Here is a 16101-nt window from a genome sequence, read left to right on the forward strand (position 1 = left end):
TATGTAGCATTTATGGATCTGGAGAAGGCATATGATATAGAGTTGATAGAGATGCTCTGTGGAAGGTATTAAAAATATATGGTGTGGGAGGAAAGTTGTTAGAAGCAGTGAAAAGTTTTTATCGAGGATGTAAGGCATGTGTACGTGTGGGAAGAGAGGAAAGTGATTGGTTCTCAGTGAATGTAGGTTTGCGGCAGGGGTGTGTGATGTCTCCATGGTTGTTTAATTTGTTTATGGATGGGGTTGTTAGGGAGGTGAATGCAAGAGTTTTGGAAAGAGGGGCAAGTATGAAGTCTGTTGGGGATGAGAGAGCTTGGGAAGTGAGTCAGTTGTTGTTCGCTGATGATACAGCGCTGGTGGCTGATTCATGTGAGAAACTGCAGAAGCTGGTGACTGAGTTTGGTAAAGTGTGTGAAAGAAGAAAGTTAAGAGTAAATGTGAATAAGAGCAAGGTTATTAGGTACAGTAGGGTTGAGGGTCAAGTCAATTGGGAGGTGAGTTTGAATGGAGAAAAACTGGAGGAAGTGAAGTGTTTTAGATATCTGGGAGTGGATCTGGCAGCGGATGGAACCATGGAAGCGGAAGTGGATCATAGGGTGGGGGAGGGGGCGAAAATTCTGGGGGCCTTGAAGAATGTGGAAGTCGAGAACATTATCTCGGAAAGCAAAAATGGGTATGTTTGAAGGAATAGTGGTTCCAACAATGTTGTATGGTTGCAAGGCGTGGGCTATGGATAGAGTTGTGCGCAGGAGGATGGATGTGCTGGAAATGAGATGTTTGAGGACAATGTGTGGTGTGAGGTGGTTTGATCGAGTAAGTAACGTAAGGGTAAGAGAGATGTGTGGAAATAAAAAGAGCGTGGTTGAGAGAGCAGAAGAGGGTGTTTTGAAATGGTTTGGGCACATGGAGAGAATGAGTGAGGAAAGATTGACCAAGAGGATATATGTGTCGGAGGTGGAGGGAACGAGGAGAAGTGGGAGACCAAATTGGGGGTGGAAAGATGGAGTGAAAAAGATTTTGTGTGATCGGGGCCTGAACATGCAGGAGGGTGAAAGGAGGGCAAGGAATAGAGTGAATTGGAGCGATGTGGTATACCGGGGTTGACGTGCTGTCAGTGGATTGAATCGGGGCATGTGAAGCGTCTGGGGTAAACCAAGGAAAGCTGTGTAGGTATGTATATTTGTGTGTGTGGACGTATGTGTATACATGTGTATGGGGGTGGGTTGGGCCATTTCTTTCGTCTGTTTCCTTGTGTTACCTCGCAAACGCAGGAAAAAAAAAAAAAAGATCAATACTGCCAGTGATGCACAGTACACACACGCATACATACACAGACACACACATATAACAACAGGTATTGATGAAGTGAGGAGATGGAGTGAGTATTTTGAAGATTTGTAGAATAAGTTCAATGTGTTTGACAATAGAGTGGCAGATGTAGGGTGATTTGGTCGGGGGGTGGTGTGCAAAATGATAGGGTCAGGGATTTTGGTTTGGTTAAGAGAGATGTAGTGAAAGCTTTGTGGAAGATGAAATCTAGCAAGGTAGTAGGTTTGAATGTTACTGCAGTAGAATCTATCAAGAGAAGGGGTAACTGTGTAGTTGATTGGTTGGTAGGGATATTCAATTTATATATGGATCATGGTGAAGAGCCTGAGGATTGGCTGAATGCATACATAGTGCCATTGTACAAAGGCAAAGGGGATAAAGGTGAGTGTTCAAACTACAGAAGCATAAGTTTGTTGAGTATTCCTGGGAAATCATATGGGAGGGTATTGACTGAGAGGGTGAAGGCATGTGCAGAGCATCAGATTGGGGAAGAGCAGTGTGGTTTCCAAAGAAGTAGAGGATGTGTAGATCAGGTGTTTACTTTGAAGAATGTATGTGAGAAATACTTAGAAAAAAAGATGGATTTGTATATAGCATTTATGGATCTGGAGAAGGCATATAATAGGGTCGACAGAGATGCTTTGTGGAAGGTCTTAAGAGTATATGGTGTGGGAGGTAAGTTGCTAGAGGCAATGAAAAGTTTTCACCAAGAATGGAAGGCATGTGTATGAGTAGGAAGAGAGGAGAGTGATTGGTTCCCAGTGAATGTTGGTTTGTGGCAGGGGTGTGTGATGTCCCCATAGTTATTGGTTAGGGAGGTAAATGTAAGAGTTTTGGAGAGAGGGGTGAGTATGCGGTCTATTGAGGATGAGGGGGGCCTGAGAAGTGAGTCAGTTGTTGTTCGCCGATGATACAGCTCTGGTGGCTGATTCGAGTAAGAAACTGCAGAAAGAGGGGCAAGTATGAAGTCTGTTGGGGATGAGAGAGCTTGGGAAGTGAGTCAGTTGTTGTTCGCTGATGATACAGCGCTGGTGGCTGATTCATGTGAGAAACTGCAGAAGCTGGTGACTGAGTTTGGAAAAGTGTGTGAAAGGAGAAAGTTGAGAGTAAATGTGAATAAGAACGAGGTTATTAGGTTTAGTAGGGGTGAGGGACAAGTTAACTGGGATGTAGGTTTGAATGGAGAAAAACTGAAGGAAGTGAAGTGTTTAGAAACCTGGGAGTGGACTTAGCAGCAAATGGAACCATGGAAGTGGAAGTGAGTCACAGGGTGGGGGTGGGGGGGCAAAGGTTCTGGGAGCAATGAAGAATGCGTGGAAGGAGAGAACATTACCTTGGAGAGCAAAAATGGGTATGGCTGAAGGAATACATGGGCAGTAGTCTTTCTCCCCTATCCCCAGGGACAGGATATACAAGGATTTAATTCATACATGTGTAGGACTCTTAGTCCTAAGTGTATGAGGAAAGTTTACAGGCTCAAAATCATTAAGAAAAAGACAAACAAGAAATTTTCAATTAACAAAATATCTATATCTCTGTTTCTTTAAAAGAAGTAGTTGCCACCAACTACTTAGCAATACAAATCTATACAAAATAAAAATGTTACATAAGTTTATATCAAAATAAAAACAAATACGAAAAATAAGCACTGTATTCACCTTCAGATTGATGAGGGGTGCAGCATCAGGTAGAGACACGATCTTGTTGCTCATTTGTTTACAGTAGTTTTGAATAAGCATAAAAACAAACCCACGATCCATCACAGACAGCAGATCACACAGGAAAAATGCTAAACTGCTGTTCACATTCTGGACAAACTGTGGAAGATATTGGAATATTTCATCCATGAATATGAAATAGTAATATGCTTCAGGACTAAATGAACACATATGACGGATACTGCATGTGAAATGGCACTGGGGAAACATTTCATTTCCAATATTTCCAACCCCACCTGCTCATCCTCATCTATATTACATTGCTCAAATCCACACAACACTGCTGCCGCCAAAATACTTTTAAACATACCCTATGACTCACTTCCACTTCCAAGGTTCCATTTGGTGCCATGTCCATTCCTAGGAATCTAAAACATTTTATTTCCTCCAAATTTTCTCCCCTCAAAGTCACACCCAAACTATCATCCCGTTACACTGCTAAACCTAATAAGTTTGCTTTTATTCACATCCACTCTCCACCTCCTCCAGTCACCAACTTCTGCAATTTCTCACTCGAATCTACCATCGGCAAACAACTGACTTACTTCCCAAACCCTCTCATCACCTACAGACTGCATTCTTACCCTTTTCTCCAAGACCGTTGCATTTAACTCCCTTAACACCCCATCCACAGACAAATTAAGCATCACGGTAATATCACACACCCACTATTGCAAACCTACCTAGACTGGTCTGACTGTATCCGTGCTCCTACTCCCTAGCTGTAAATTTGATAGAACTCCTCACTACAAACCCTGGTTCCTGAACTCCATTTCCCAATCAATGTTACGACAGAGAGTGATGCATCTCCTCTTTTAATGTCCTCATTCACTACACATTCAAACTTAAGCATTACACGATCACTTTTCCAAATGGTTTATCATACCTAATATTCCAAATATCCATGCAATTATGTGTAAATAACAAGATCTAGCAATAATAGTGTCTCGGTCCCTTTCATCCTGTTGTGCTCAAAGACATGTTGGTCATTCCTCCTTCACTGTCTTCTACACTAAAGTTCAACACCACTCACATTCCTCCTTCACTGTCTTCTGCACTAAAGGTCAGCAAGTCACATTCCTCCTTCACTGTCTTCTGCACTAAAGGTCAACATTTTTTCTGCATACACTCTAAAAACTTGTCTCCAAGACTCCCATCACTATGAAAATCCAAATTCCCCAAGTCTATCTTTTTAATAAATTATGCTTCTTATTAACAGTTCACTATCTAAAGCATGAGAAAAGTAGCATTAAGAACAGACCATAGAGCCTTACAAGAAAACATCCTTAGTTGGTTCCTTCCTCTGTTCCTTCTTTTCAAAAATAGCACAGGAAGGGAAGATTTCCAGCTCCCCTCCCCTTCCTGCCCCTCACAGACCCTTTAAACAAAACACATGGGTATGTTGGTAGTATTCCTTTTTCCTATTCCTTAGAAAACATATTCACTTATTCTTTTCAAAATATGTTCACATTTCCCAAGTAATGAGGTAGCATCAAAAATAAACAAACACTTCCTTCATTTGCTCATCTCCACTCTCTAACTGTCATGTATAATGCACTGAAAGAAGAGCCATCATTCACAGCCAAACCCCACAGACCATTTTGTAGCTTCCTCTATATCTACCTTGGTTCAGCCTACTGACAGCTTTTTTCCTATTAAAATGGTTAGAGACCTACATTACACTTATGTAAAATAAAACAACGCACTGTGAGACTGTGGAAAAATAAATTCTATACCCTGGTGTCTTTGACATCTTTGTGGTGTAAGGCAATGATGTCATTGGTGATAGAGGAAGTCAGATTCTGTACATCATCAGAAAACTGGTGAGAGAATCTCATTTTGCGCAAGGTGTCCTGTCCACTGGTCCTGGCAAGATGCTCAGTCATGGACTTGATCATCAGCTCAAAAAAGAACCTAAAAAAAAATTTTTTTAAATAAACAATAGTATATCTTCTTTCATAAAAATCTTATGAATTTCTTTGTATCAGGCATGGGAAACCTTTTCTAATCTGAGGTGCTATAAGTATTGTCAAAAGTACTGTGGGACAAACATTTATAAAATGACACATACAATTCAAACATAAATAACATAGCTACATATCACTGTTAAGTAAAAAAAAAATTCACTTGAATAGTACAGTGGTGTTGTAATGATAGTACTATGAGCATAAATATTATACTAAATGTGACTCTGAACTTGCTTTATATACACGAAAAAATCTGTGATGGGTGATATGCTTGCTATTGCTACCTATTAATAGCTTTTGGAATGCATATCTCACAGCGGAGGTTGTACTTTTATGTTTACTAATGGTATATGAAAGGAGATAAGTTAAAAATTGTAGATGATCTAAAAAACTATCCTCATTTTGCACAAGCTATTAGTTTTGGGAAACCTGCTTTAGGTTTGAATACCATGTACAACTAAATCATGCTTATATTGTAAAATTCAAATCCTAGCTCATCCTTTCCTTGAGGGTTGATAAGCTTCCTTTGTACAGTATTTTGTAACAGAATCAATGTAAGCAACGAACTGTGAAGAAAAGATCTGCACAATCATTTCCTGATACATAAAGTTAGCAAAGTATATCTCACAGCCGAGGTTACATTTTTACATTTATATAATGGCATATGAAAGGAAATATGTTAAAATGTTAAAAATTGTAGATGACCTCAAAAAAGATAAAAAAAAACTATCCTCATTTTGCAAAAGCTATTAGTTTTGGGAAATCTGCTTTAGGTTTGAATACCTTGTAAAAGTAAATCATGCTTACAATGTAAAATTCAAATTTTAGCTCATCCTTTCCTTGAGGGATGATAACTCCCTTTGTACAGTATTCTGTAACAGAATCAATGCCAGCACAGAACTGTGAAGAAAAGATCTGCACAATCATTTCCTTATATATAAAGTTAGCAAATCTTTGATAAACAAGTTCTTCACTTACAATAATTCTGAGCAGGTACACTATCACAATCAATACAATGGTTCAGTCTCAAAAGTTCAGTCCATTTTTTTTTCACTCCACCTGGAACAAACTGCAGCAAAATATTCTAACCGTAAAGCCATTCTTTGAGGCCCTCACAACAATATACCAAATGTCCTAAGAAATCCCTGCAGCATAAATGTGTCTGAGGCACTAGGTAGAAATATTAGGTAGTAGTAATAGGTAGGAGCATTAGCCAGAAGTAGCCAGTAGGATCATTAGGTAGGAGCCTCTGTACACACTGAGCTAAAGTTGCCCTCTGCCAGTGGCCTGTTAAAGGTGAGGCACTAAAGGTTGAGATGTGGCACAGGAGTTCACTAGTTATGGAGACTCTATTGCCATGGCCACTCCTCTGAGGGAGTTCCAGTTGGAACAAGCATCAAAGATTCAGAAAGACAGTAAATGTGTCTGACCTGTGTAACTCTAACATGCATGCCAACTACCAATGTCTTGCTACATTTCTGCTCAGAGATGACATATCTGGGGGATTTGAAATATAAGAATGGAGTTGTTGGGCAAAAGGATGCATTTGGAACATTTCAAGATATAACTGGATGAACAGCTCATCTGCATTAATCAATCATGGCTGTCAAATACTGATATCAACATATCTTTACTCTCAGATGATATTTTTGTGACGTAAAATGGCAAAAAATGGGGTTTCTCAGTATAAGATTGTACTTTTATTACCTGCTAAACCTAATCACTGCTCATGATGGCCATGGATGAATCCTTGCTTGTAGCAGAACCTATAAGATTTTATTTCTTTGTTGGGCTGATAAACTCTTTGTGTCTCTGGGTGAGTGTGCTAAAGCTCATAAATATCAAAAATAACAGCAAATTATTCCAAATGCAATAAAATAGCAACCAATGAATAATCATTTTTCATACAAACAAAAGGTGGCGATGGGATAAATTATGCTAATGTGTAACAAGGCAGTGACTTAAAGACATTTTCCAGGAGAAAATGTACAATTGGAATGTCACAACAAATTTTGCTCACCACAGAATACCACAGATGATACAGCATCTGGTCCAAATCCACTTGAAAAAAGGTCTTATCTCACCTTCATCCCAAAAAATTTAGTTTCCCAGAGCAGTGACTGTTCTTTGGACAATTTCCTAATCTTTTTTTTTTTTTTTTTTGCTTTGTCGCTGTCTCCCGCGCTTGCGAGGTAGCGCAAGGAAACAGACGAAAGAAATGGCCCAACCCACCCCCATACACATGTATATACATACGTCCACACACGCAAATATACATACCTACACAGCTTTCCATGGTTTACCCCAGACGCTTCATATGCCCTGATTCAATCCACTGACAGCACGACAACCCCGGTATACCACATCGTTCCAATTCACTCTATTCCTTGCCCTCCTTTCACCCTCCTGCATGTTCAGCCCCGATCACACAAAATCTTTTTCACTCCATCTTTCCACCTCCAATTTGGTCTCCCACTTCTCCTCGTTCCCTCCACCTCCGACACATATATCCTCTTGGTCAATCTTTCCTCACTCATTCTCTCCATGTGCCCAAATCATTTCAAAACACCCTCTTCTGCTCTCTCAACCACACTCTTTTTACTTCCACACATCTCTCTTACCCTTACGTTACTTACTCGATCAAACCACCTCACACCACACATTGTCCTCAAACATCTCATTTCCAGCACATCCATCCTCCTCCGCACAACTCTATCCATAGCCCACGCCTTGCAACCATACAACATTGTTGGAACCACTATTCCTTCAAACATACCCATTTTTGCTTTCCGAGATAATGTTCTCGACTTCCACACATTCTTCAAGGCTCCCAGGATTTTCGCCCCCTCCCCCACCCTATGATCCACTTCAGCTTCCATGGTTCCATCCGCTGCCAGATCCACTCCCAGATCTCTAAGACACTTTACTTCCTCCAGTTTTTCTCCATTCAAACTTACCTCCCAATTGACTTGACCCTTAACCCTACTGTACCTAATAACCTTGCTCTTATTCACATTTACTCTTAACTTTCTTCTTTCACACACTTTACCAAACTCAGTCACCAGCTTCTGCAGTTTCTTATATGAATCAGCCACCAGCGCTGTATCATCAGCGAACGACAACTGACTCACTTCCCAAGCTCTCTCATCCACAACAGATTTCATACTTGCCCCTCTTTCCAAAACTCTTGCATTCACCTCCCTAACAACCCCATCCATAAACAAATTAAACAACCATGGAGACATCACACACCTCTGCCGCAAACCTACATACACTGAGAACCAATCACTTTCCTCTCTTCCTACACGTACACATGCCTTACATCCTCGATAAAAACTTTTCACTGCTTCTAACAACTTGCCTCCCACACCATATATTCTTAATACCTTCCACAGAGCATCTCTATCAACTCTATCATATGCCTTCTCCAGATCCATAAATGCTACATACAAATCCATTTGCTTTTCTAAGTATTTCTCACATACATTCTTCAAAGCAAACACCTGATCCACACATCTTCTACCACTTCTGAAACAACACTGCTCTTCCCCAATCTGATGCTCTGTACATGCCTTCACCCTCTCAATCAATACCCTCCCATATAATTTACCAGGAATACTCAACAAACTCATACCTCTGTAATTTGAGCACTCACTCTTATCCCCTTTGCCTTTGTACAATGGCACTATGCACGCATTCCGCTAATCCTCAGGCACCTCACCATGAGTCATACATACATTAGATAACCTTACCAACCAGTCAACAATACAGTCACCCCCTTTTTAATAAATTCCACTGCAATACCATCCAAACCTGCTGCCTTGCCAGCTTTCATCTTCCGCAAAGCTTTTACTACCTCTTCTCTGTTTACCAAATCATTTTCCCTAACCCTCTCACTTTGCACACCACCTCGACCAAAACACCCTATATCTGCCACTCTATCATCAAACACATTCAACAAACCTTCAAAATACTCACTCCATCTCCTTCTCACATCACCACTACTTGTTATCACCTCCCCATTTGTGCCCTTCACTGAAATTCCTAAATATGATACAAATATGATACAAAATATGATACAAAATATGATACAAAATTAATGAAAAAAGTTTTCATTCACTTGTCTTCATTCTCTAGCCATCATGTGTAATGTAATGAAACCACAGTCCCTTAGACCTTTCTGTGGATTCCTTCATTATTTCATATACCTTAGGTCAGTCCACAGGCATGCATGTTGCTCTCTGTCTACCACACTGCTCCATTTCACTCTATCCTGAGCATACCTTTCACCTTCCTGCATGTACAGGCCCTGAACATGCAAAATCTTATTCAATCCATTCTTCCATCTCCAATCTGGTCTCCCCATTCTCCTTGTCCCCTCCATTTCAGACACATATATCTTTTTTTTCAACCTCTCCTTAATAATTCTCCCCATACATTCAAACCCTTTCAGCACACCCTCTTCAAATACCTCAGCCATACTCTCCTTATTACGACACTCATCTCTTACACTATCATTTCTTAATCAACCCTACTTACACCATAGATTGTCCTCAAACATTTAATTTTCAACAAATCCACTCTCTTCCATTCATTCACATCTATAACCCAAGCCTCACATCCATATAATACCATTAAGACTACTAAACCATTCAACATATCCACTTTCACCCTCCCAGATAGGTACCTTTTTCCACACATTCCTCAATGCTGCCAGGACCTTCATCCTCTCATCCACACTATGACTTACCTCAGCTTCCACGGTTCCATTCACTGCCATATCCACTTCCAGGTATCTAAACCAATTCTCTTCCTCTAAGTTTTCTCCATACAAACTCACCTGACTTTGCACTTTTAAACCTAATAACTTTGTTTCTATTCACATTTACTCTCAACTGCCTTCTTTCACACACTCTCCTAAACTCAACCATCAGCTTCTGAAGTTTCTCACTTTAATATGCCACCAGTGCCATGTCATTAGCAAACAACAACTGAATCACCTCACAGGCCCTCCTAGCCAAACACTCTTCATACCTACCCTTGTCTCCAAGACCCTTGCATTTCACCCCCTCATCACTCTGTCCATAAACAGATTAAGCAGCCATAGTCATGCCACAGACCCACCTTTACCTAAAACTACTCAATCTCCTTTCTACCTAATCAAAGATATGCCAAACTCTCTTGATAAAAACTCTTTACTGCTTCTAACATCTTTCTTGCCACACCATACATTCATAACACCTTGCATAAAGCATGTCTTTTCACCCTAACATAAGCTTTCTCTGGATCCATAAATGCCACATACAAATAATTCTGTTTCTTTAAATATTTCTCATACACACTTCAAAACAAACAACTGATACACGCATCCTTTATCACCCATCCATAATCTGATGCTCTGTGCATATTACCACCCTCTTAATCACTACTCTTCCATATAAATAAGGAAAAGTCTGTGGGGCTAACTCACTAAAAAGGGAAACGGCGAACAAAGTATGAAAAAAGGTCCTGAACTTTGTTTTCCACTTCGCTACGTGTTTTCATTTGACTCACAACTGTACCACATACTTTTCTTTTACACGTGTTAAGAAAGCTGCTTTGCTATGTGCAATGCTGGTGGTGGCAAAGAGAGAGAGAAAGGGTAAAGATTTAGTCATAATGACCATGGAATGACTTTTGAATGCAGTGTGTCACTATCTTTTTGAGTACAAAAATTTAACTGTTTTCTTGAGATTTGACTTAATTACTATGCCTTTTGTACCTATTTATGCATAGATTCATTTACTTATGTTTTACGTATTTATCTTAGGATGAAAAATATTTCCACCTAGGAATGCAACCTGAATCTGTAACAGTGTATCTTACAGGAAGAATGCTTCTGACTTCCTTTTAGGTTTTCTGGCACACATCTCAAACATAAGAAGAGGACAAACTGTACTAACAGGTTTATCTTCAAATGGGCAGATTTTGCACATATATATACACTCTTAGTATTTTCAAAATTGCCTCCTTAGGAAATAAAAATAAAAATATTGCTCATATCATAATAATATACACAAAACTTACCAGGAATTTGCTAATGCCTTCTCTCGCCCAGTGCCATTTGATACAACCCACTGTAAGGCCACTTCCTCATGAGCAAGCTTCCTTCCTGCTGGACGTTGAAGTGTTATAAGATTTTCATAGTTACTACCTGTTGGACAAAAAGATACCATGAATTCTTTACAAGTCCAGATTATGTCTTCAAATAGATCTAAATGCACTAACATTTATTTATTTCATTTATTTTGCTTTGTCGCTATCTCCTGCATTACTGAGGTAGTGCAAGGAAACAGATGAAAGAATGGCCCAACCCACCCACATACACATGTATATACATACACGTCCACACAAGCAAATATACATACCTATACATCTCAACATATACATACATATACACACAGACATATACATATATACACACGTACATAATTCATACTGTCTGCCTTTATTCATTCCCGTCGCCACCTCGCCACACATGAAATAACAGCCCCTCCCCCTCATGTGTGCGAGGTAGCGCTAGGAAAAGACAACAAAGGCCACATTCGTTCACACTCAGTCTCTAGCTGTCATGTAATAATGCACCGAAACCACAGCTCCCTTTCCACATCCAGGCCTCACACAACTTTCCATGGTTTACCCCAGACACTTCACATGCCCTGGTTCAATCCACTGACAACACGTCGACCCCGGTATACCACATCGTTCCAATTCACTATTCCTTGCACGCCTTTCACCCTCCTGCATGTTCAGGCCCCGATCACACAAAATCTTTTTCACTCCATCTTTCCACCTCCAATTTGGTCTCCCACTTCTCCTCGTTCCCTCCACCTCCGACACATATATCCTCCTTGTCAACCTTTCCTCGCCCATTCTCTCCATATGACCAAACCATTTCAAAACACCCTCTTCTGCTCTCTCAACCACACTCTTTTTATTACCACACATCTCTCTTACCCTTACATTACTTACTTGATCAAACCACCTCACACCACATATTGTCCTCAAACATCTCATTTCCAGCACATCCACCCTCCTCTGCACAACTTTATCCATAGCTCACGCCTCGCAACCATACAACATTGTTGGAACCACTATTCCTTCACACATACCCATTTTTGCTTTCCGAGATAATGTTCTCGACTTCCACATATTCTTCAAGGCTCCCAGAATTTTCACCCCCTCCCCACCCTATGATTCACTTCCGCTTCCATGGTTCCATCCGCTGCCAAATCCACTCCCAGATATCTAAAACACTTTACTTCCTCCAGTTTTTCTCCATTCAAACTTACCTCCCAATTGACTTGACCCTCAACCCTACTGTACCTAATAACCTTGCTCTTATTCACATTTACTCTCAACTTTCTTCTTTCACACACTTTACCAAACTCAGTCACCAGCTTCTGCAGTTTCTCACATGAATCAGCCACCAGCGCTGTATCATCAGCGAACAACAACTGACTCACTTCCCAAGCTCTCTCATCCACAATAGACTGCATACTTGCCCCTCTTTCCAAAACTCTTGCATTTACCTGCCTAGCAACCCCATCCATAAACAAATTAAACAACCATGGAGACATCACACGCCCCTGCCGCAAACCTACTAATAACTAGCACAAATATAAGAGAGAAAAAGGAAAATAAATTCATGAAGAACATTAAGTGCAAACAAAATTTTTTTTTCAAATTACATCAAAAGAAGAAATAGAAGGGCCTAATCACAGAATCCTCATCCTCCTCGAAGACTCAGGACGGGCTGTCCAAATGCCTGTGAATGTAACCAAGATGAGAAAAGAGGAAAGACAGGCAGTGTGTTTGAGGAAAAGAACTTATGTGTTCTGGCTCTGAGTGAAACAAAGCTCAAGGGTAAATGGGAAGAACGGTTTGGAAATGTTTTAGGAGTACATTCAGGGACTGGTGAGAGGACATGTGATAAGGAAGCAGTAACACTACTCCTGAAACAGGATATGTGGAAGTGTGTGAAAGAATGTAAGGAAGAAATTTCTAGACTGATGTGGGTAAATATGAAATAGATGGGAGAAGAAGGGTGATTATTAGTGTTTATGCACCTGAATATGACAAGAAGGATCATAAAAGGCATCTTGGGAGCAGCTGAGTAAGTGTGTCATCAGGAGACCGGATATTAGTGACGGATGATTTAAATGCGAAGGTGAGTAATGTGGCAGTTGAGGGTATAATTGGGGGCATGGGGTATTCAATATTATGAATGGAAATGGTGAACAGCTTGTGGAGTTGTGTAATAAAAAAGGACTGGTGATTGGACTACATATCAATTTTTTTTTTTCTGTCTCCCACGTTTGCGAGGTAGCGCAAGGAAACAGACGAAAGAAATGGCCCAACCCATCCCTATACACATGTATATACATACGTCCACACACGCAAATATACATACCTACACAGCTTTCCATGGTTTACCCCAGACGCTTCACATGCCCCGATTCAATCCACTGACAGCACGTCAACCCCTGTATACCACATCGCTCCAATTCACTCTATTCCTTGCCCTCCTTTCACCCTCCTGCATGTTCAGGCCCCGATCACACAAAATCTTTTTCACTCCATCTTTCCACCTCCAATTTGGTCTCCCTCTTCTCCTCGTTCCCTCCACCTCCGACACATATATCCTCTTGGTCAATCTTTCCTCACTCATTCTCTCCATGTGCCCAAACCATTTCAAAACACCCTCTTCTGCTCTCTCAACCACACTCTTTTTATTTCCACACATCTCTCTTACCCTTACGTTACTTACTCGATCAAACCACCTCACACCACACATTGTCCTCAAACATCTCATTTCCAGCACATCCATCCTCCTCCACACAACTCTATCCATAGCCCACGCCTCGCATCCATACAACATTGTTGGAACCACTATTCCTTCAAACATACCCATTTTTGCTTTCCGAGATAATGTTCTCGACTTCCACACATTCTTCAAGGCTCCTAGAATTTTCGCCCCCTCCCCCACCCTATGATCCACTTCCGCTTCCATGGTTCCATCCACTGCCAGATCCACTCCCAGATATCTAAAACACTTCACTTCCTCCAGTTTTTCTCCATTCAAACTCACCTCCCAATTGACTTGACCCTCAACCCTACTGTACCTAATAACCTTGCTCTTATTCACATTTACTCTTAACTTTCTTCTTTCACACACTTTACCAAACTCAGTCACCAGCTTCTGCAGTTTCTCACATGAATCAGCCACCAGCGCTGTATCATCAGCGAACAACTGACTCACTTCCCAAGCTCTCTCATCCCCAACAGATTTCATACTTGCCCCTCTTTCCAAAACTCTTCCATTCACCTCCCTAACAACCCCATCCATAAACAAATTAAACAACCATGGAGACATCACACACCCCTGCCGCAAACCTACATTCACTGAGAACCAATCACTTTCCTCTCTTCCTACACGTACACATGCCTTACATCCTCGATAAAAACTTTTCACTGCTTCTAACAACTTGCCTCCCACACCATATATTCTTAATACCTTCCACAGAGCATCTCTATCAACTCTATCATATGCCTTCTCCAGATCCATAAATGCTACATACAAATCCATTTGCTTTTCTAAGTATTTCTCACATACATTCTTCAAAGCAAACACCTGATCCACACATCCTCTACCACTTCTGAAACCACACTGCTCTTCCCCAATCTGATGCTCTGTACATGCCTTCACCCTCTCAATCAATACCCTCCCATATAATTTACCAGGAATACTCAACAAACTTATACCTCTGTAATTTGAGCACTCACTCTTATCCCCTTTGCCTTTGTACAATGGCACTATGCACGCATTCCGCCAATCCTCAGGCACCTCACCATGAGTCATACATACATTAAATAACCTTACCAACCAGTCAACAATACAGTCACCCCCTTTTTTAATAAATTCCACTGCAATACCATCCAAACCTGCTGCCTTGCCGGCTTTCATCTTCCGCAAAGCTTTTACTACCTCTTCTCTGTTTACCAAATAATTTTCCCTAACCCTCTCACTTTGCACACCACCTCGACCAAAACACCCTATATCTGCCACTCTATCATCAAACACATTCAACAAACCTTCAAAATACTCACTCCATCTCCTTCTCACATCACCACTACTTGTTATCACCTCCCCATTTGTGCCCTTCACTGAAGTTCCCATTTGCTCCCTTGTCTTAAGCACTTTATTTACCTCCTTCCAGAACATCTTTTTATTCTCCCTAAAATTTAATGATACTCTCTCACCCCAACTCTCATTTGCCCTTTTTTTCACCTCTTGCACCTTTCTCTTGACCTCCTGTCTCTTTCTTTTATACGTCTCCCACTCAACTGCATTTTTTCCCTGCAAAAATCGTCCAAATGCCTCTCTCTTCTCTTTCACTAATACTCTTACTTCTTCATCCCACCACTCACTACCCTTTCTAATCAACCCACCTCCCACTCTTCTCATGCCACAAGCATCTTTTGCGCAATCCATCACTGATTCCCTAAATACATCCCATTCCTCCCCCACTCCCCTTACTTCCATTGTTCTCACCTTTTTCCATTCTGTACTCAGTCTCTCCTGGTACTTCCTCACACAAGTCTCCTTCCCAAGCTCACTTACTCTCACCACCCTCTTCACCCCAACATTCACTCTTTTTTCTGAAAACCCATACAAATCTTCACCTTAGCCTCCACAAGATAATGATCAGACACCCTCCAGTTGCACCTCTCAGCACATTAACATCCAAAAGTCTCTCTTTCGCGCGCCTGTCAATTAACACGTAATCCAATATCAATTAATAGGTATGTAAAAATGAGGCTAATGGATGTAAATGTGCTGAAATGTGCATGTTTATCAACATGCTCGTTGATTTGGCTGGTGTTAAGAGAGTGGAGTTGTGATGATTCAGAAAAGTCAAATTCTTATTTACAAATGCAGATGCCTCTATTATACATCTTTTTCCACTACTCTAAGTTAGATTATCATAATTCACAGTCAAGTGGTGATGGTGGCCACAGCATATGAATCTCTTGGTCAGTGTTTT

The 16101-nt window shown here is 40.8% G+C and overlaps 1 protein-coding gene across 6 annotated transcripts in view; it reads right to left on the reverse strand.

Annotated features, from left to right (window-relative positions):
* The window catches only part of Zir (dedicator of cytokinesis), a 304369-nt gene that overhangs the window by 192397 nt on the left and 95871 nt on the right, over window positions 1–16101 (reverse strand). For 5 of the 6 annotated variants that reach the window (XM_071661769.1, XM_071661767.1, XM_071661768.1 and 2 more), the window contains 3 exons: window positions 11081–11207; window positions 4784–4961; window positions 2988–3146 (listed from right to left, as the gene is read on the reverse strand). In XM_071661769.1, the coding sequence (XP_071517870.1) occupies window positions 2988–3146; window positions 4784–4961; window positions 11081–11207 (464 nt within the window). The remainder of the gene's footprint in view (window positions 1–2987; window positions 3147–4783; window positions 4962–11080; window positions 11208–16101) is intronic. The other variant, XM_071661771.1, reaches the window with a different exon arrangement.

Source organism: Panulirus ornatus, chromosome 5 (assembly GCF_036320965.1).
Source record: "Panulirus ornatus isolate Po-2019 chromosome 5, ASM3632096v1, whole genome shotgun sequence".
Lineage (NCBI taxonomy): Eukaryota > Metazoa > Arthropoda > Malacostraca > Decapoda > Palinuridae > Panulirus > Panulirus ornatus.